A 19,959-nucleotide genomic window follows, 5' to 3' on the forward strand; every position below is an offset into this window, starting at 1 on the left:
CATACTTTTCATGAATGCTCTTGATATATATATGCAATGCATGTTTACCTCTTGCTCTAGCAACCCTGAAGTAATGTCCTCCTCACTTAAGTCGGATGTTTCCTCTCTTTGTTTCTAGTTCCAACTCAAAGTCATGGAATTTGTAACCTTTTCTTTTCCAGACTCCCTGAATGACCATATTCAAGCAACCTCCTTATGCTTTGGAGATGAGATATTAGCCTAATTAGGTTTTCTTCTACGCCTCAAATGATAGGCACATTAGGCTAGGTTGAGAGAGGAACGCCTATTGGATGAACCTATTGAACTGGTGCCCCTTAAAAAACGTCCATATGGCTTTGTGAGATCATAGACACAAATGGTTCACCACAATCATATGGCTTTGTGAGCTCATAGGCACAAATGGTTCACTAACAAAAGGCCTATATTTGGTACCATTGAGCAAATGTTGATAAGTTCATTAATGCATATATATGAGACGGTCCCTCACCCTAGGCCCTGTCAGCAGCCAACGAGGTCTATGGGGGGGGGGGAGGCCATGTCAGCAGCCAACGAGGTATATGCGAGGCTAGTAGGCTGAGGCCATGTCAGCAGCCAGCGTGGCGTCCTATGAAAAGAGGGATAAGGCAATTTCGACCAGGAGACCGAAAGATCGAAATTGAGGCTGCGAAAATTCCATTATTCCCAAAACCCTTCATGTCGGGCGAGAGAAGGAAGACCTGCTAATTGCCCCTCGAATCTCTCTTACTTAATCTCCTATTAACATCCATGGCGGCAGCTGTGTCTTCCTCCATCGCTGTCTCAGTGCCTTGCCGGAGCTCCTTTTTTGGAAGCAAAGAGCAAGTCTCTTTCCCTTTCAACATCTCTGTCTCTTCAAGGTTAGTTCACCTTTTTGTTCTACTCTGCTGTTAACCTTCCCCTAATGATATGGTTATTCTGATTTTTGGCCTTTCTTTTTTTCTGTGGCCAATCTGCAGTTGTGTTTCATGTTAAATATTCACAAATTATGTGGTGTGTGTGTGTGTTCAAAAATAGTCCCTCAAGTTTTTTATCTTCATTTTTTAAATTTGAACTATTATTCAAAACCATGTTTCGCATATGCGCTTAATCTTACTGTTAACTTAGGTGCGTAATCTGCTTTGAAAACAACTCAAAATCGTGTGTGATTTTCTGCATTGCACTCGCCAGCACATTAAATCAGTACTATTAATTGTTAAGAGCATTAAATGTTGGACTTGCTGGATGACGACTACATGCCCACATAGGTTGCTATTGATTTTTGTGGGTGATCTCACCCTCTTATGCATTAATTGAGTGTATGTGTGAGATGCAGCAAGGCGATTGTCCCTGCTATTAGAGCATCTGCTCGTGTTGACAAGTTTTCAAAATCAGATATCATAGTCTCTCCCTCCATTTTGTCTGCGAATTTTGCCAAGTTGGGGGAGCAGGTGATTACTCTCCTATGTTTAGTTTCGGTTATATTTATATGCATGTAGTGTGCGTGTGTGTGCGCGCATGTGTTTGGGGGGGGGGTTCTATGTACTTGTACATGTATGTGTATGCTTATGCATATGTTGTACATGTACATCAGGTATGTGTTATACATACATGTATACACGAGAGTGTGTGTGTATGTCTTGCGAGAGAGAGAGAGAGAGAGAGAGAGAGAGAGATTCAATCAACAACTGTGGAGGCCAATTATGACCCATGGGACCAAGATACAAAGCTCAAAACATACAACAAAAGAAAAGCCAATGCAAATCAACCATTTGAGAAGGTTGGGTCTCATGTGAGAGACTGATCATGGTCCTTTCCTGGCTTGGGGGTACAAAGTTATCTCTCAATTAACAACTGTGGAGGCCAATTATGACCCATGGGACCAAGATACAAAGCTCAAAACATACAACAAAAGGGGTCTCATGTGAGAGACTGATCATGGTCCTTTCCTGGCTTGGGGGTACAAAGTTCCTGGATGATGGCCTTTCCCTCCCGGTAGACTGCCCATTTCCCTGACTTGCAGGCTGCTCAGACATTTTGTGTCTTTGCCTAAGCTGCGTTTCCTTGGCTACCTATAAAGATGTACCCTTTTGTTTTTTTTGACTGTTTGTGGATGTCAAGATGGCCTACTCTTGTCCACAGTAACCAGTGTGAGGTTTTTACCTTCTGTTTCATAGTTTTGTGTGGTGTCAATCTTCCTTGCGTTCGTGGGAAGAGAGAGAGAGAGAGAGAGAGAGAGAGAGAGAGAGAGAGAGAGAGAATATTTGTGTAGTTGTGTATGTGTATGTCTGTACAAGTACAACTATTTGTACATCTACATATAAACTTGGGGAAGAACTCTTGTGGGTCTCTTCTCATGCAGGACTCCTTTCTATTTGGGTCTTGTTTCAGGTGAAGGCTGTAGATGAAGCTGGCTGTGATTGGATTCATGTGGACGTGATGGATGGGAGATTTGTGCCAAATATTACCATTGGACCATTAGTCGTGGATGCGTTGAGGCCTGTGACCGACTTGCCTCTTGACGTACATCTAGTAAGTGTGTGCATTTTCAGTCATGCTGACTCAGAGGCAATGTCCGCTAAATAATGCATGTCTAAATGGATTTCTACTAAATGACCAGAAAAGTGTCTAGAAATAGTCATGCTTAATATTAAATGTTTTATAGATGATTGTGGAACCAGAGCAGAGAGTACCAGACTTTGTGAAGGCAGGTGCCGATATTGTCAGTGTGCACTGTGAGCAGTCATCCACCATCCATCTCCACAGGACTGTGAATCAGGTAAGGCAGGCAGAGCAAGGTCCAATACGTTGGGTTTGGTCCTGTCCAGGTTTAAGTCGGATCACATTAGCTGGGTTCCTTTGCAGATTAAGAGCTTGGGTGCCAAAGCTGGAGTTGTGCTGAACCCTGGCACTCCATTGACCGCCATAGAGTATATCCTTGACGGTAAGCTGTGAGCATCAGGCTAGCATCTTTTTTTTTTGTTTTTTTGTTTTTTGTATGGAGGTGACTTGCATGATTAATTTTTGGGATAATTGCAGTGGTGGATTTGATACTCATCATGTCAGTGAACCCGGGGTTCGGAGGGCAAAGCTTCATCGAGAGCCAAGTAAAGAAGATTTCGGACCTGAGACGGATTTGTGCGGAGAGAGTAAGAGTTGTATTCAGGTTGATAATGTATGAACTCTTTTGGCTTTTCTACATTGGCTTTCAGCTGAGAGGTGAACCTTATGCATGGTATGTGGGTCAGGGTGTGAATCCTTGGATCGAGGTCGATGGGGGTGTGACACCATCCAATGCATACAAGGTACTTCTCATCATAGAGCCAGCTGAAGCTTCTCCTTAGTTTCTTTTCATTTATGTATCCTACTCGGGTAGTATCTGTCATGAACCTATAGCATACATGTAAATGGGCCCATGGGTAAAACACTATAAATAGGGCCTTGGACACATGGATAGAACCTTTTGTCATTTTTACTAATCTTGGACATTCCATTGTACCTTTGGCTTCTACTATGGAGATTGCCATCTATGGTCAAGGCTCATGGCTAGCTTTCAAGCCATCCTCTTGGTGATAGGCTAACACACTTAGGCCATTGTGTATCTTTCTCTTTGCTACATACACGTATGGATTCTCTCTCTTGTCCATCTTTGGCTATGATGCTTGGAAATGCTAATTTCATGTGTAATGGATGCTAGAATTCATCTTTCATGTGTTTGATTTCATCTTTAACTCTAGATCCATTCCATTTGGTATCAGAGCCTTGATTTTATTATTGGTGCATGAGATTGGTATTTCTTGATTTTTTTGATGTTCTTGGAATTTTTCTTGAATTTCTTGGTCCTTCTTTGGTTAATGCTTCCTAATCATGCTCCAAATCTGTTTATCTTGAGGGATTAGGAGAGATTTGGGTGCTAGAGGTCTCATTTTGATCAATTTTGGCCAAAAATTGGGCTCTAGGATCAAATTTTGGGACACCCGTATCAAAATTTAAATTGCATGACCGAAATTGAGGAAAAATTAACTAATCTTGATTAACTTTTTCTTAATCCTCACGTTTTTCACTAATTACCCTGTTTCTTGGAGCTTCCATGGCCATTAGTCTCCATACATGCCCCGTTTGAGCTCAAATTTTTAGGGTTTTTGTTGTGCAACTCATGAGGAAGAGGTAAAGTATTAATTTTGAGGGGATTTTTTGAAATTTTCTGGTTCCTCTTCTTTCTCTCACTCAAACTCTAAAACCAGAGAATTTCGTGGTTCTTTACACTTCACAACACCATTGACTTACCATTAGGAGCTTCAATGCCACATATTTGAGTGTATCTTGAGCATTTAGTAGGTATTTTCACCTCTTTTGGCCAGTAGGTTGCTCGCGGCAGCGCCGGTTGCGTGAAGGGTCTCACGGCTCAAATTGATGAGCACCAAGTTAAAGAAGCTTGGCTAGAGTCCTTCTAAGTTTGGCATAAAGGGTGGAGAAGAAGTGGAGACCATTTGCAAGAGTTCTTGGTGATTTCGTGGCTATGGTGAACTCCTAAAAACCAGAGAATAAAGTCTTCAAAAATAGAGGCATTCAAGCAATTTCCTTCATCAAGATCAATCAATGGTGGTTCTAAACACTCTTTGGTAAGTGGCTATTCAACATTTTCCATGAATCAAAGCTTCCATTGTAATCAAGGGCAAGTTTGGGGATTCCATGTGTGGAAATCTCTAAATTATAGAAATTAGGGTTTCCTACATGCTTAATTAGCTCATTGGTATTGTCTACATGCCAAAAATGGGAGTATATAGCAAACTATTTGCTCTCATTTGCCATTGAGCCACGTGTGGGATGCCTTTTTGAAGAGTTTGATGATCAAGGCAAGCATTCATGCTCTTATGATGAATCTATGGCTTACTATTCTCCATTGGGATGCCATTGATCATTAGAGAAGAGAATCTTCATCAAATGAATGGTATTATGCATGCACATGAATGCAATGGATGTGATTCTATGCATTGGAAGAGTTATGGAACCCAGAATGAGCTATTGGCACCAATTTTGGATTGTTATGACACATTCTCATATCTTTGAGCATTGCAAAGGGTATTGGATGCCATTGAGCCACTTGTAGCCATCTCAATACTATGAGAAGTCACATGGAGTGTGGGTATGCATATGAGATTGTGGATTGAGCTATTGATGTTGCTTACTCTCACATGCTATTGTTGTGGTGATTGGAGTTGAGTGGTTTTGTTGGATGGAGGGAAGATTCTTGGTATTTGATTGAAAAGCATGAGTCCATGCTCTTTGGTTGTAATGAATGAGTTGTAAAAAGAGCATGAGTAATGCCATGTGAAGCTTCGACGCGCGTCATCAAAGACATTGGTACATGTATTGCAGTGATCCACTTGGGTTATGCATGGATTTGATGCCTATTGGTTGAGGCAAACATTGGGGCAAGGTGTTATGCAGTTTATGCAAGATGCCAATGAGTGTTATATGTGAACAAGATTCTGAGCACTTAACACTTGAGCATTACAACCACAAAGCTGAAAATGATAGTACATCACATAAAGGGGCCGATGATAGGCTGATCCCCCCCCTTTAGGTTATATTACCAAAAGAGTCTCCAAAGTACAAGATTACGGGTGCCTGGGGATTCACCACCAGCTTGCACCTGATTCTTCTAAATACATTATGAATGAATACATTTCAAACAAGAGAATCTGTAGGTACATCCGCCCTACACACAGGTACATCCGCCCTGCACAAGCCTCTTCACAGGTACATCCGCCCTGCACAAGAGTATCACAATCCTCACAGGTACTCCGCCCTGCACAAGATGTAAATGGATCGTTAGGCCCTGTTTCCACGCGAGAAACTGATCCAGAAACCTATGTTCTCCCCGAGCAAGTGTCCCCAATGCTTGCCCTAAGCACCTACTATACCAGGAATCCTTGAGACACATCCATGCTCACATATTCCATTGCTGTCCGGCCTGTTTTGTGCAATAACCAGTCCAAAACAGCAACTTTCTGTCGCGAGAAATCCACCTGTAAAGGGTCCTACAGCCCTGTGGAGGTCCCTAGAGCTGTCCTGTATTGTCCAAGTTGACTTTGGACACCTGTAACCAGCCCAAAACTCAATAACCAGAAATTGCAGGTCTGAAATTTACCAACCAGCCCTTTAGAAGAGTGTGGGGATCGTTGTCCAAGCTTGTGTGAGTCCGGGAAGCAAGCAACCAGCCCTGTAGCAACTCCCAAAGCTCCAACCAGCTCTCCAATATGTTGAATAATGAGTAAAACAGCCCAAAAGGGCCTCTTGAGAGAGGCGTCTTTTTCAGGTGCCACCTCAGGGGCCTGGTGGGTACATATGTTGGCTGACATGTGTCCCCATAAGGTGTCCAGGTAGGTGTCCAGGCTGTCCAGCCCATAGTGCTCCATTTGTCCTGTTTCTATAAGTTTAGGTCCAACTAAATGGGAAATGGTCATAAGCTGTCCGGACTTCATTAATTTTGGTCCAACCAAATGCGAACGCATTATAAGTTGTCCGGCCACTTATTAATGAGTGTGGACCTGCAAACCAATAAACCTTAGTAGTAAATGAAGTAAGTTGTAAATTGAGTGTGGACGCACTTACCACCTGCAAAACCCATAAGCCCACAGTTTTAGGCCCAAACAGGAGTGCACACACGTGTCCACAAGGTGCCCGGGCGTCCCCGGTCCCTCGGACTTCACAAGCCAAAATAACAAGCATTGTCCAGGCAGCAAGACAATGTCACACAAAGTAAAATAAAGTTATGGCATGCATCATTTATGCATTGTGCACATGTAAACTTGGAGAACCACCTATCATCATTCTTGTACTTGAAAATATTCCGCCTGCCATCATAACACACTATGTGTGCATGGCCGGAATCCACACGGGCACCGCCCGAAAGTCCACAAATGTCCTGCCATGTCCTTGGACTCATATGCATCCACTCATATGATCCATACACATGTCCAGGTATAATACATACACACATCCGCATGTTTCTAGGCCTGACATGCATCCGCGTGTTCCTAGAATATAGGAGTTTGTGACAGGATCCATCCTTCTTTTGAACTAAGAGGACGGGTGAACAATATGGGGAAGAGCTTGGCTGGACCAAACCCTTCTCAAGAAGCTCATTTACTTGCTTCATGATCTCCTCTTTTTGGGATGCACTTACACGATAGGCTGGCCTATTAGGTGGTGAGCTACCCGGCACAAGATCAATGCGATGATCTTTCGGTCGTACAGGTGGTAACTCATTTGGTAACTCATCAGCAAAACAATCATTGTGCTCTTGCAAAAATTTCAACCTATCATTACAAAGAGTGTTTACATGTACATTATTTTCCTAAACAGGATCTCGTACAATAATCAAGTACGCAAAAATACTCTTTTTCATTACTTTCTTAATTTGTACATGAGATGCAAGGGGAATGGTATCACCCTCTTCACCAGCATCAATTACATGTTCTCGGCCTTTATGCATGAAGGTGATCCTGTTAGTCTTGTAAGCCGTGCACGGATCAATACGTCTATGCCAAGGCTTTCCAAGCAATACATCACAGCCATTCAAAGGCGCCACAAGAAAATCCTCATGATCCACATAGCCTTGAATGTGTATGCGCAACTTGCCAAAAATAGGCATGACCTGCACTTCTCTACCAACAAAGGCAGCCCTTGCTTCAATTTGAGGACCCATGTCCTCCACTTCAATACCCAAAGCAACTGCCATCTGAGTGGATATGAAATTTTCAGATGCACAATCATCAAACATGAACAAAGCGGGCTGATCTTTGAGCTGTCCCCAAGCTTTACATACAACCCTATCTTTGCTATCATGTGAAGTGTTGCCCTGCACATCCAGAACCATATGCACATTAGGCCTCGGTACATTAGCATTTTCAGCTTTGTTCTTCTTATTTGGGCATGCTCTTGCCATGTGCTCAGTGCTGCCACAATTAAAGCTCTTGCCTTCATGCATATATTGCTCCTTCTTCTCAGCACTAAGACCAAAGTTTGCCGGCTTATAAGGGCGCTTTTTAGCAAACTTATTTTCAGCTTTTGGACCTGATTTGGCTTGGTTTTGGTCCCTTTTAGGTGGCCGTCCATCATTTTGCAGGTTTTGGACAGCCCTCTCTTTGTCTTGAAATGAGGGTTTAGCCTTATTGGATCGACTCAATTTGAGTTCCAATTGCTCGGTGGCGGTGGCGGTGGCGGCTGCGATTAATTGGTGTAAGGTATGACCAGGATACATTTGTAATCCCGCTTTGTACATGGGTTGTAATCCCGATTGAAACCTTCTCTTCCTTTCCGCCTCGGTGACATGCATAAATGGAGACACCTCCAAGAGCACTTTCCAAAACTTTTGTACATATTCATTTACCGATTCCCCCTCATTTTGCTTTGCCCAATCCCACTTCATTGTTATCTCATTCAATGCATTGGGAGGCGAGAATTGAGCATAGAATCTCTCCTTGAACTCTTCCCATGATCTAACAGGATTCGGTGAGAGCTTCTCCGTGAGCCACCAATGGGCAGCAATGCCTTTCATGAACATGCTTACATGCCGGATCATGGATTTCTGAGTGAAATCCTCATCACTGAAAGCAATATCAAATTAGGCAATAAAAGCAAGTGCCTTTGATGCATCATATTCCCCATGATATGTGTCAAACTTCACAGATTTGTCTCCGGCTTTGAAGTCACGAGACTTTGATGCATGTGTGTGCATCTCAACATGTTTTCCCCCATGTTTGTCCATTGGGACAGCCCCTGTGAGGACTGGCATCATTTTTGGACCAAAAGGTGATGCATAAGGCATAGATGCATGTGCCCTGTAAGCATGAGGCATGGTTGGCCCCTCAACATGCATTGATACATTTTCAGCCATAGCTTCTCCCTCACGAGCACACTCGAAGGCATGAGTGGCATGAGAGATACGCGGAATACTTGCACCAACAGAAAATTGCAGCCCTTGTTGCATGTACATTTTCAGCCGACAATGGCATTTGACATACATTTTGACCACCGCCATAAACATTGTATCCTTCACGGGCTACATGAGGTATTCCTGCATGGCGTGAAGTCACTGATTGTTCCTCTCCCATAGCATGGAGATTTATCCTCTTAGACATAAGTTCTTGTTCGGGCACCAGTGGGGATTCCAAGACATGTGGGATGGTTGCCTTTTCTGCATGGGCATCCTCGGTACGAGCCAAGTATGCACGTGCTGCATGTCACGATTGTGACTTAGTTCATTATACACAATCTCCTCATGGTTACAGATACTGAAGTGACATGATTACCGAGGACCCCTATAGTCTCCTCATGGTTACAGATACTGAAGTGACATGATTACAGAGGACCCCTACACTTGGATGGTCACGACTATTCGCTCTAGAGACATGCCTCTTCATCAAGAGCCACACTCCTTCGACGACTGGTCACACCCCTTCGCTCTAGGGTTGCAACTCTTCACCCAATGGTTGCAGCTATTCGTCCAAAGGATGTGTCTCTTCGCCTAGAGTCATGACTATTGGTCATGGGATGTGTCTTTTCATTCGTGTCTCTTGAACTCCTATATAAGGAGCGTGCTGTATCACAATTTCAATCAATCAATCAAACATCTGTGTTCAAGTCTACTTTCAGTTTCAGTCTTAAATACACAGATAAGTGGATGAAATACTAAGTAATAACAGTAATCCTCACAGTGATATCAGAGCAAAATTTTTTCCCGGGCCTACGGTTGTGAGCCTCTCACCTCTCCGCTCTACTCTCCTCTCGGTGTTGTATGGAAGAAGCAGAGCGATGGTGGACTTGGCGTGAATCCTTGCTCGCAGTAATGTAAACAAGTACACAAGGTCTCACACCCATATACACGTATTGTGCGTATAGCAGAGAGGGACCCCCTGCTGTATTTCCGGAATACCCTCCCTCTCTGCTGACCGGTGGCGTTCGCAACATGGCAGGAACTGCCCCCTTCGCTGCTGAATTTGGAGCCCCCCCCCTCTCTTCGCCTTGTTTGCTGCCAGCGTGCCTCTTGATTGCTAAGAGTGGCTGCTGGTTGTGAGCCTCCTTAATACATGCAGCGACTGCCGGTGGCACACTGTTCGAAGAGGCGCACCCTCCAGTCGGCGATGTGATCCAGCCTTTGAAGCGGCGCATCCTTCCAGTCGGCGAAGCGTCAACCTTTCAACAACAAAAAAAAAAAACGTAACGTTTCACGTTAACAAAAAGCCTTATGATTTAAGGCTTATACACTTAAGCCTTTTTTTTAATACACGTGGCTTCCACCAGCCACGTGAGCAGTCGGGCGCCAGCACCCAACGGTCGCCAGTGCAAGGACACTCGCCGCCGCCGCCGCCGACCAGCACAAGGACACTCGCCAGCGACCAGCGCAAGGAAACCAGCCGACCAACGCATAAAAAAAAAAAAAACAAAAGAGCGAATATGGGGCCAGCGCAACGAATTCGTCCGCCGGCCAGCCCATTCGCTTCTCTCGCACGTTGTTCCAGGGAAGGTGCGCTCCTCTCCCACGCTGCCACGCCAGGGACTTCTCTCCACTCTGGTACACATTCCCATTCTCAACAAGGCGTCCAATGGAACCCAACAGCAATCAGCCCGCGCCTTACATCTCGTACATAGACAAGGTCCCGGAAGCCATATTGCCCGAAAATCCTCGCGAGACACCCACACCGGAGCCCGCCCCATTACCAGAACCTGTTGCAGAACCTGTTCCGGCTCCAGTTCATGTACCAGGTCCCCTGGACTTTTTATTATATGTCAGTCACCGCCACGCCACTCAGTTCCAGGCGGCGTGGGTGATCTGGCATATTTACTTGACGTGTCCAGCACACCATCTTGCTCATTACGAGTTTATTTTGGGACGATACCCACATCTTGCATATTTCCTGGACTAGTGCCGTGTGGATGCAGTGAACCGGATCATCTCGCTCCAGCCCTTGGTTCGAGTATACAGCGAGCTCATTGTGCCAGATTACACTCCATTAACCCCTGCAGAGACACCTCCTCTCGACGAGGTGGAAGACTTCGAGCCTTTGGAGTTAGGCTCCGATTTCTTAGCAGAATTGGGAGACGATTCACTGTCACTCTCTCCTCCAGCAGTTAGGCTCTGATTTCTTAGTAGAATTGGGAGACGATTCACTGTCACTCTCTCCTCCAGCAGTACCACATATTTCACCAGCTTCTCCGTGCTACTCCCTCTAGCAGATCCAACATGCCATCTATCTCAGAGGAAGAGGGCCAGCAACAAGACGAGCAAATGCAGGCCATTACATTATTACGCGAGCAGATGGAGACACTTCAGCAGACTTTTTCGACAAGTCTCTCTACCATCAGCAGACGACTCGACCAGTTGCAGCGACCCCATCCAGCGCGCACACCAGCCAGTGATCCACAACCATCTTCTTCAGAGACTTCGGTAGTAGAAAATGAAGATGAACCAGATCCAACTGCCGAGGTAAACAATGCAGAACTCCAACTTCTTTATAAAATATTTAATGCTGCACAAAAAAAGAAACTCGATGTCAAACTGCCTGCCCCTTATAATGGTCGCCGCGACAAGCGTGTGCTTGACCAATGGATATTCAAAATGGAGGTATATTTGACCAATACCGATTTGGTCGAAAGCAAGAAGGTGGCTTTAGCCAGTTCACTACTCAAGGATACAGCACTTCTATGGTGGCAACGACGTGTTGCAGATGGTAAGCACACTCCTACTTGGGATAAATTCCGGCGCGCCCTCCGCAAGGCCTTTGAACCTGCCAGTGCGGACTACCATGCCCGGTCTGCTCTCCGCTGCCTAAGGCAAACAGGATCCTCAGCCGCGTATATCACAGAGTTCCAACGTTTAACTCTGGAAATTGAGAGCCTCAGCTCCGCTGACAAGCTACACAGCTTCATCGATGGGCTTGAACCCCACTTACAGGAAGATGTGCAGAAGTTTAACCCTCTCACCATAGATGCTGCCATTGCCTACGTAGAGCGCCTTGGAGATTTACGACAACCCAGGACATCCTTCTTTGGCAATCGGTCCTCAAACAGTGCTCGTTTCTCCCAGCACAATCGCAGAGGAAATTTATCTCAACCTGAGTCTCAATATTCCCAATCCTCTGGTCAGCAATCTACTCGGCAACAGTCCTTTCGGCCTAGATTTTCAGGTCAGGCAGCAGTCTCACAAACAGGATCCTCTTCCAACAACAACAATCGAAATCGAGGACGTAACTGGCAAGGTCGCCGACCCAACAATCGCCGCAATTTTCGCCGCGATACCTCAGCAGGTCAGCAAGCCTCTACATCGGCACCTTCAACCTCTCAAGCTAACCCTCCAGGTCTTTGCACAATTTGCAATGGACCACACAGGTGGTATGAGTTACCAAAGCGTAATTCTCGCCAGAATTCCAACATGGAATGTTTTCCAGAAGGTGAACATGGACATCATCATCCTTCTACGCCAGAAAAAGGCAAGCAGGTGGTTCATGCAGTGCGAGTTTCTAAAGTTGTCAGTGCTTTAATGTTGAATGCCCACAACCATACTTCAGTGCCTGTTAACCTTTCCAATCAAGTTTTGAGCTTATTGGGATTTATTGGCCAGCATCCTATCAATGTTCTTGTTGATAGTGGATGCTCGACTAATTTTGTGGGAACTACTCTCGTCAGCAAGTTACGATTACCCACTCAGCAGAGTGCGAAAGTTTTCCAAGTGGAACTTGCAGATGGTTCTTTCTTGCATTGCAGTAAACAGATTCAGCAGTTGCATTTTCAGATTCAGGACTATCAGGATCAGCTGTGTTTCTCTATTATGCCTTTGTCACACTATGACATGATCCTTGGACAGTCTTGGTTATATGAGTATGATCCTTTGATAAGCTTTCGAGATCATTCCATTCGACTTTATCATAATCATCGAGAAATGGAATTACGAGGTCTGTTTAATTCTAAGCCGATTACTGTGGTTTCTGCTATGCAAGTCAAACGCTTAGTGCGTAAACGCGATAGCACTTCTGCCTTAGTTATGTTGCGAGAAGCAGAAGACAATACAGTTGACCAATCGGAATGCTCGCCATCAGATATTTCTTATTTACAGCAGCCCTTCTTTCAACCTTATATGGATTTATTTCCTGATGAGCTGCCAACGACATTGCCTCCTCGACGTTCTGTAGATCATACGATTGATCTAATCCCTGGACAACCACCGCCAGTTCGAGCTCCTTATCGAGTTTCTTATTCAGAATCTCAAGAAATTCAGAGACAATTGGCAGAGTTGTTGGATAAAGGTCATATACGTCCAAGCAAAAGTCCTTTTGGTGCTCCAGTTTTATTGGTCAAGAAGAAGGATGGATCTATGCGACTTTGCATTGATTATCGTGCCCTTAATAAGCAGACAATCAAGAATAAGTTTCCCTTGCCTCGCATCGACGAGCTCTTTGATCAGTTGCTTGGTGCGAAGGTATTTTCGAAGATTGATCTGAAGTCAGGCTATCATCAAATTAGGATTCGATTTGGAGATGAGTATAAGACAGCTTTCGGAACAAAGTATGGATATTATGAATTTTTGGTCATTCCTTTTGGGTTAACCAATGCCCCAGCCACTTTCATGACTTTGATGAATGACATCTTTGGTCCTTACTTGGATAAGTTTGTCATCGTTTATCTGGATGACATTTTGGTCTTCAGTAAGACTTTAGCAGATCACAAGCAGCATTTGCAGATTGTCTTCGACGTACTCCGTACGAATGTCTTGTACATCAACAAGAAGAAGAGTCAGTTTTTCAAAGATCATGTGGAATATCTTGGACACATCATCTCTGGACATGGTATTGCAGTTGATCCTAAGAAGATAAAGGTCATTATTGATTGGCCTTTGCCACTTACAATTTCAGATGTGCGATCTTTCTTGGGATTAGCAAATTTTTACCACACCAAGGTTCACAAGTTCTCAGATATTGTTGCTCCTTTGACGACCCTTACAAAGTTAGATAAATTGCAATGGTCACTTGAAGCTGAAAAGTCCTTTAATGATCTTAAGCATGCGTTGACAACTACGCCTGTTTTGGCTATTGCGGATCCAACTCAGCCGTTTGACGTCATGACAGATGCTTCGGATAGAGCATCTGGAGGCGTTCTTATGCAGAATGATCGCGTTATTGCTTTTGATAGTCATAAATTTTCGGCTATTCAAATGCGATATCCCGTTTATGACAAGGAATTTTTGGCAATTGTTCATGCTTATAGAACGTGGAAGCATTATCTTCTTGGTGCAGATTCAGTGGTTAAGACAGATCATTAGTCTTTGACCTACATCTTTACTCAGCCAGTGATGAATCCTCGTCAAGGACGATGGGTTGAATTTTTGGCGAATTTTCACATGGCGATACTCTATGTTCCTGGATTACAGAATGTGGTAGCAGATGCTTTGAGCCGCATGCCTCGAGCTACGAACTTTGCTATCTCAAATGTGCAGATGGAGATTCCTGCATGTTTTAAGCATGAGTATTTGACAGATAGAGACTTTGGAGATGTCTTTCGAGCTCTCAAATCTCTTCATCCTACTGTTGCAAAAATGAATATGTTTGCCGCATATACAATTGCAGATGATTTACTTTATTACTTAGATCGCATTTGTGTTCCTCACAATGCATCTTTGCGGAAACTCCTTATTCAAGAGCATCATGAAGTACCCTTTGCAGCTCATCCTGGAATTAACAAGACATATCGTCTGTTATCAGCAACATACTTTTGGCCTCAGATGCAACAGGATGTTATTAAGTTTGTCAAAGCTTGTCACTCTTGTCAAATTATGAAAGCTTCACGACAACTTCCTCAAGGATTGCTTCAGCCTTTGCCAGTTCCTCAGGAAAGATGGGAAAGCATAAGCATGGATTTCATCACTACTTTGCCGCGTTCGCAGAAAGGCAATGCTCAAATTTTAGTAGTGGTTGATCGGTTTTCCAAAATGGCACATTTTATTCCTTGCAAGAAGACAGTTTCTGCTCCAGATCTTGCAGCATTGTTCGTACAGCATATTTTCAGAATTCATGGATTGCCAAGATCTATTGTTTCTGACAGAGATCCAAAGTTTACTGGACATTTTTGGACTTCCTTATTCAAATCTCTGGGTACGAATCTCTTGTTCAGTTTTGCTTATCATCCTCAGACAGACGGACAGACAGAAAGAGTAAATCAAATTTTGGAAGAAATGCTTAGACATTATATTCAGACAAGATTAGCTTCTTGGGAAGAATATTTGCCTCTTGTGGAGTTTGCTTATAATAATTCTCCACATTCAGTCACTGGAATGACTCCTTTTCAAGCAGCATATGGTCACACTCCGCTTGTGCCTACAAACTTTGTTCTTCAACACAAGGTGGCATTAGCAGATCAGTTGATTCAAGAAATGCAAGATATTCTTGTGCAAGTTCGAGACAGACTAGTTCATGTTCAGCAGAAGTATCAGAAGTATGCGAATAAGCACAGAAGGCATACTGAGTTTCAAGAAGGTGACTTGGTTTTGCTTTACGTTGCACCGCATCGATATAAGACAGTAAAGTCAGTCTTTCCGAAGTTGCGACCGCGTTTCTATGGTCCATTTAAAGTTATAAAGAAGATTTCAGTTGTCAGTTATAAGTTGGATCTTCCACCATCTTGGGGAAAAATTCATCCGACATTTCACATCTCTTGGCTCAAGGAATACATACAAGGAGATTCATCTATTCCAGAGTTATCTTCTTATGTTCCTGAGATTGAAGATGATCACATTATTCTTGTTCCTGAGAAGATTCTTGACGTTCGTCAGAAAGAAACAAGACGGAAGATTACTACAGAATTTCTTGTTAAGTGGATAGACTTGGATGAGTCAGATTCTACTTGGCAGACAGATGAAGAAATGCAACAATATCCTCAACTCCTCCAAGAATTCTTTGGCAGACGACCGACTCTCATTTAATCACATGGGTTTTATTTTAAATGGGAGGGAATGTCACGATTGTGACTTGGTTCATTATACACAGTCTCCTCATGGTTACAGATACTGAAGTGACATGATTACAGAGGACCCCTACACTTGGATGGTCACGACTATTCGCTCTAGAGACATGCCTCTTCATCAAGAGCCACACTCCTTCGACGACTGGTCACACCCCTTTGCTCTAGGGTAGGATTGCAACTCTTCACCCAATGGTTGTAGCTATTCGTCCAAAGGATGTGTCTCTTCGCCTAGAGTCATGACTATTGGTCATGGGATGTGTCTTTTCATTCGTGTCTCTTGAACTCCTATATAAGGAGCCTGTTGTATCACAATTTCAATCAATCAATCAAACATCTGTGTTCAAGTCTACTTTCAGTTTCAGTCTTAAATACACAGATAAGTGGATGAAATACTAAGTAATAACAGTAATCCTCACACTGCATCTCTCGGTTGCATGTGCAACTCTTGAGCAATCATTGCCATTGCATGATCCATATAAGATTCAGCTTTCTTGGCCTTAAAACGATCATGTACCAATGAATCCTCGCGGCGATAGAGATTCAATTCTTCTTGTTGTGCATGGAGAAGAGCTTGCATACGAGTAAGTTCAGCCCTCAAGACTATGGACTCTTCTTCTTGCATCTTCTCTTTGTCACGGGACGGCTGTCCCACATATTCATGTTCCCTATTGTGCACCACATAGTTTGCTCATCTTGTAAAGCATTGGAGGCATGCATTTCATTGTCCCTGCCTCTTATATTAGCATCTCCAACTTTCATTGTATGGCTGTCCATAATGTTCTAAGTGTAGAGATAGCTAGTGTCCACGATGATCGTCTCTCACGATAGAAGTGAAAGAGAACCATATGCTCTGATACCAACGTGACTTGGTTGAACACAATGCTAATCAATACACTTAAATACACTAAGATTTGAAGGACACTTGCTCAAATACAAGAAGTAAATTGCTGAATTGACAAGAGACACACAATGAGCCGGAACGGCCGACCCCTCCCTTGAGTAAATTGTATTACTATTGGAGAAATTCAATACATAGCTTCACGGGCATCCATTGCCAAATCCTCCATGCCAATGCATATGAAATTCAGCATTTAGAAAACAATGGTATGTCGATGTACACCACCAAGGAGCTGCCTTCATGCCCGGCCCGACTTCAGTGCCCATATTCTCTACCATTGGCTCTATGTTCTACCAAGCAAGGTAGCAACATCTTCAAGAGCACATAGGACAAGAGAAATACTACACAGGGCGGCTAAACAAGGAGTCCTGCCCTTCTACTGAATAAGTAATGACAACACATTGTCCAATTAGCTTACCAGTCTTCATAGAAGTTGTTGCAAGCGGAAGCCTTCGCGTTGGAAGCTTTAGAAGTGTTGATATCTTCGATTTGCCACAATCCTTCGCGACAAAAGTCTCCAAGGGGATGAAGGGAATCCTGGGAAAGCTTCCCCTATGGTTCAACTTGAGAAAGGAAGGCTGAAATTAGGGTTTTCAGCAAAAAGACCAGAAATTACAGCAAAAATGAAAGCTGTTTTGCTGAATTTCAGTCATTGGGAGTGAGTAGGAGAGTGATTAGCACTTGAAAACACTCTTGGAAGCTTGGAAAACACCCTAGCAAGTTGGGTATGGCTATGGAAAGCTTGGAAATGGAGAAAAATGGTGGAAAAACAGAGTTTTCAGCCTCCAAAAATCCTCATGAAGAGAAAACACGAATTTTCTCTTAATAAGTAAGTGAATTGGGGTTCAATCAGGTGAGAGGACATGAGGAGATGCCCATTTATGAGTAAAAAGGGAGGATCAGGTCCTGGACATTGAGTCTTGTCCGCCTCGGGACTTCACTGAGTGTGAACTTGGAAGCAGTCATAATTTATAAGTGACTTTTGGGCGCTCAAACTTTAAGCACTCACTTATAAATATTGGCTAAGTCCTAAGGGCTATTTGAGCCTAGATTGGGTAATACTTACCACCTGTTCACATGCCACACAACCATGTCAGCAGACAGTTTCACACGCACGGTTCATGAGCGGGCGTTCCCTAGCCCGGAACTACACATAGGTCATGCAGGCATGAAAACTGCATGCAATTTCATTTGCAGGCAAGCACATAAAGATGCTATGCAATGCAGCATTGGCATGAGCAATTTCCGTTCATGAAACCATATAAGACCAGGCGTTTCCAGGCAAGTATATGCGATACCAGACCCAATGAAAAGCCAATCCTCCAAGCGTTTCCGGGCATGTACACAAAGGCTCAAGTCCTAGGGGAAAGCCAAGTCCTCCAGATATTCCGGGCATGATAACGTCAAGTCCCAGCGGAATATCATATCCAACTATACAGCATGACACGTGTCAATCACATGCATAGGCACATTCCATAAGCCATGGACACCAATCCAATATGTACATAGTGTGAAAGCAAGAGTGAACCATTCGGGTGGCCAAATGGTGACAATAAGTTACCTGTTCAGTTTCCTCTGACTGACGAACACAAGAATCACCAACATCAGTACTGGAAAGTTCCTGCCAACAACTGCTGCCATCAACTGGCAAGCTATCCACCATCTGGTCCCGGAAAGCTTTGCACTTAGCAGTGTATCCACACTTAAGTGGCCATTACCAGACTGCCACTCATCACAAAGCTGAGGACCTGGGAGAGAGAGTGTTGAAAGCTTGTAAACTCCTCTCCACTCCGCCTTCCCAAACCACCTGGCTTGTTGCTTTGTCCTGGCACGTGAGGATCATCTAGTACACATCCCCCTTAGTTTTGTCCTATTCTTACATTGTATGTCCATCTAACTCACATAGTCATCATCATCATCATCTTCATCTTCATCATCTGCACACTCATATATCTTACTCTAATATTACTCATTATCATTATCAAGGAACAACGAGTGTGAGCTCATGTTACAGGTGATTGAAGCAGGGGCGAACGCCTTAGTTGCTGGATCTGCAGTTTTTGGTGCCAAAAATTTCGCTGAAGGTCTCTCTCTTATTTGAGGTCCCCGCATCTTCTCATGTTGTAGCTTATTAGATTGCGTACTAGCCCAAGTAATTAAAGGGTAATTCCTGAAGCAGAGTACGTGAAAAGAGTGTGTTATTGACCAAATGTGTCTTGTTATGCAGCCATCAAGGGCATTAAAACAAGCAAGAGGCCAGCGACAGTCGCTGCCTGAAGCCTTTAACTTCCTAGCAAACACGGCTTGAGTTTGTGTTAAGAATGGTACCTTATTACACAGTTTTTAACATTTCTCCTATTTCAACACCAAGGCTGGCAGGTTTGCTTTATTTTTTCCTGCATCCTACTTGAAGATATACACGGAAATGACTAGTAGAGTTTTTTGCAGTCCCCATGAAGAGCGTTATTCAAGTTTCCCTGTAAAAGCCTTTTTTTAAAATTGGGCTCTCTTGAGACTATTCCTCTCTATTGTCGACTCTCTGTAATAATTCTTATGATGGTAACAGGTACAGTTGTTTGGGTTTTGAGTTTAAGGCCTGCAACACATGGTCACATAACCTTGAAGGTCTTGTTTTTAGCTAGATAAATTCTCTCTCTCTCTCTCTGTCTCTGTCTCTGTCTCTCACCTCACACACACACACACACACACACACACGTGTGCCACCCTAGCATAGTTAATCCCTAGGTGTGATTACAAGAATTTGTCCCACAATTAATTTCTTTCTCAAGTCAACAGCAACCAAATCTCAACATGAAACATGAATGATGACGGTAGTAATTTTACTTGGAGCATTACCTTTACGCAGGGCCTTATAGACGTTTATTATCCGAACCCTCCCTCGAGCATGTGGAAGCCAGGATATTGTTCCCCTACTTCAAAGTGAGACCAGAACCTTGAAGGTCTTGGTTGATGGGAATCATGCTCCCAATTTTGACGATCTATACAAGTGCTAGGGGTTGTAGGAAAAAGAAAAAAACCAGTTAAAC

The 19,959-nt window shown here is 43.7% G+C and overlaps 2 protein-coding genes across 3 annotated transcripts; both read left to right on the forward strand.

The window, feature by feature from the left end:
* Positions 1-632: 632 nt before the first annotated feature.
* LOC147630181 (ribulose-5-phosphate-3-epimerase, chloroplastic-like) lies at positions 633-19,559 on the forward strand. 2 transcript variants are annotated; one of them, XM_086811822.1, is made up of 9 exons: positions 633-875; positions 1,331-1,445; positions 2,386-2,526; positions 2,660-2,773; positions 2,860-2,938; positions 3,034-3,143; positions 3,243-3,299; positions 18,927-18,996; positions 19,140-19,559. In XM_086811822.1, the coding sequence occupies exons 1-9, from the start codon at positions 766-768 to the stop codon at positions 19,187-19,189; spliced, it is 846 nt and encodes a 281-aa protein (XP_086667948.1). In that variant the 5' UTR covers positions 633-765; the 3' UTR covers positions 19,190-19,559. The 2 variants fall into 2 exon arrangements, 1 of the variants encoding a protein (XP_086667948.1); XR_015267792.1 differs by having other exon boundaries at positions 637-875; positions 3,034-3,160; positions 19,140-19,505.
* LOC147630182 (uncharacterized) lies at positions 11,156-12,414 on the forward strand. The gene is made up of 2 exons (XM_086811911.1): positions 11,156-12,308; positions 12,410-12,414. The coding sequence occupies exons 1-2, from the start codon at positions 11,246-11,248 to the stop codon at positions 12,412-12,414; spliced, it is 1,068 nt and encodes a 355-aa protein (XP_086668037.1). The 5' UTR covers positions 11,156-11,245.
* Positions 19,560-19,959: the final 400 nt, after the last annotated feature.

The sequence above is a fragment of the Cibotium barometz genome, chromosome 17, assembly GCF_041138505.1.
Source record: "Cibotium barometz isolate CiBa-2024 chromosome 17, ASM4113850v1, whole genome shotgun sequence".
Classification (NCBI taxonomy): domain Eukaryota; kingdom Viridiplantae; phylum Streptophyta; class Polypodiopsida; order Cyatheales; family Cibotiaceae; genus Cibotium; species Cibotium barometz.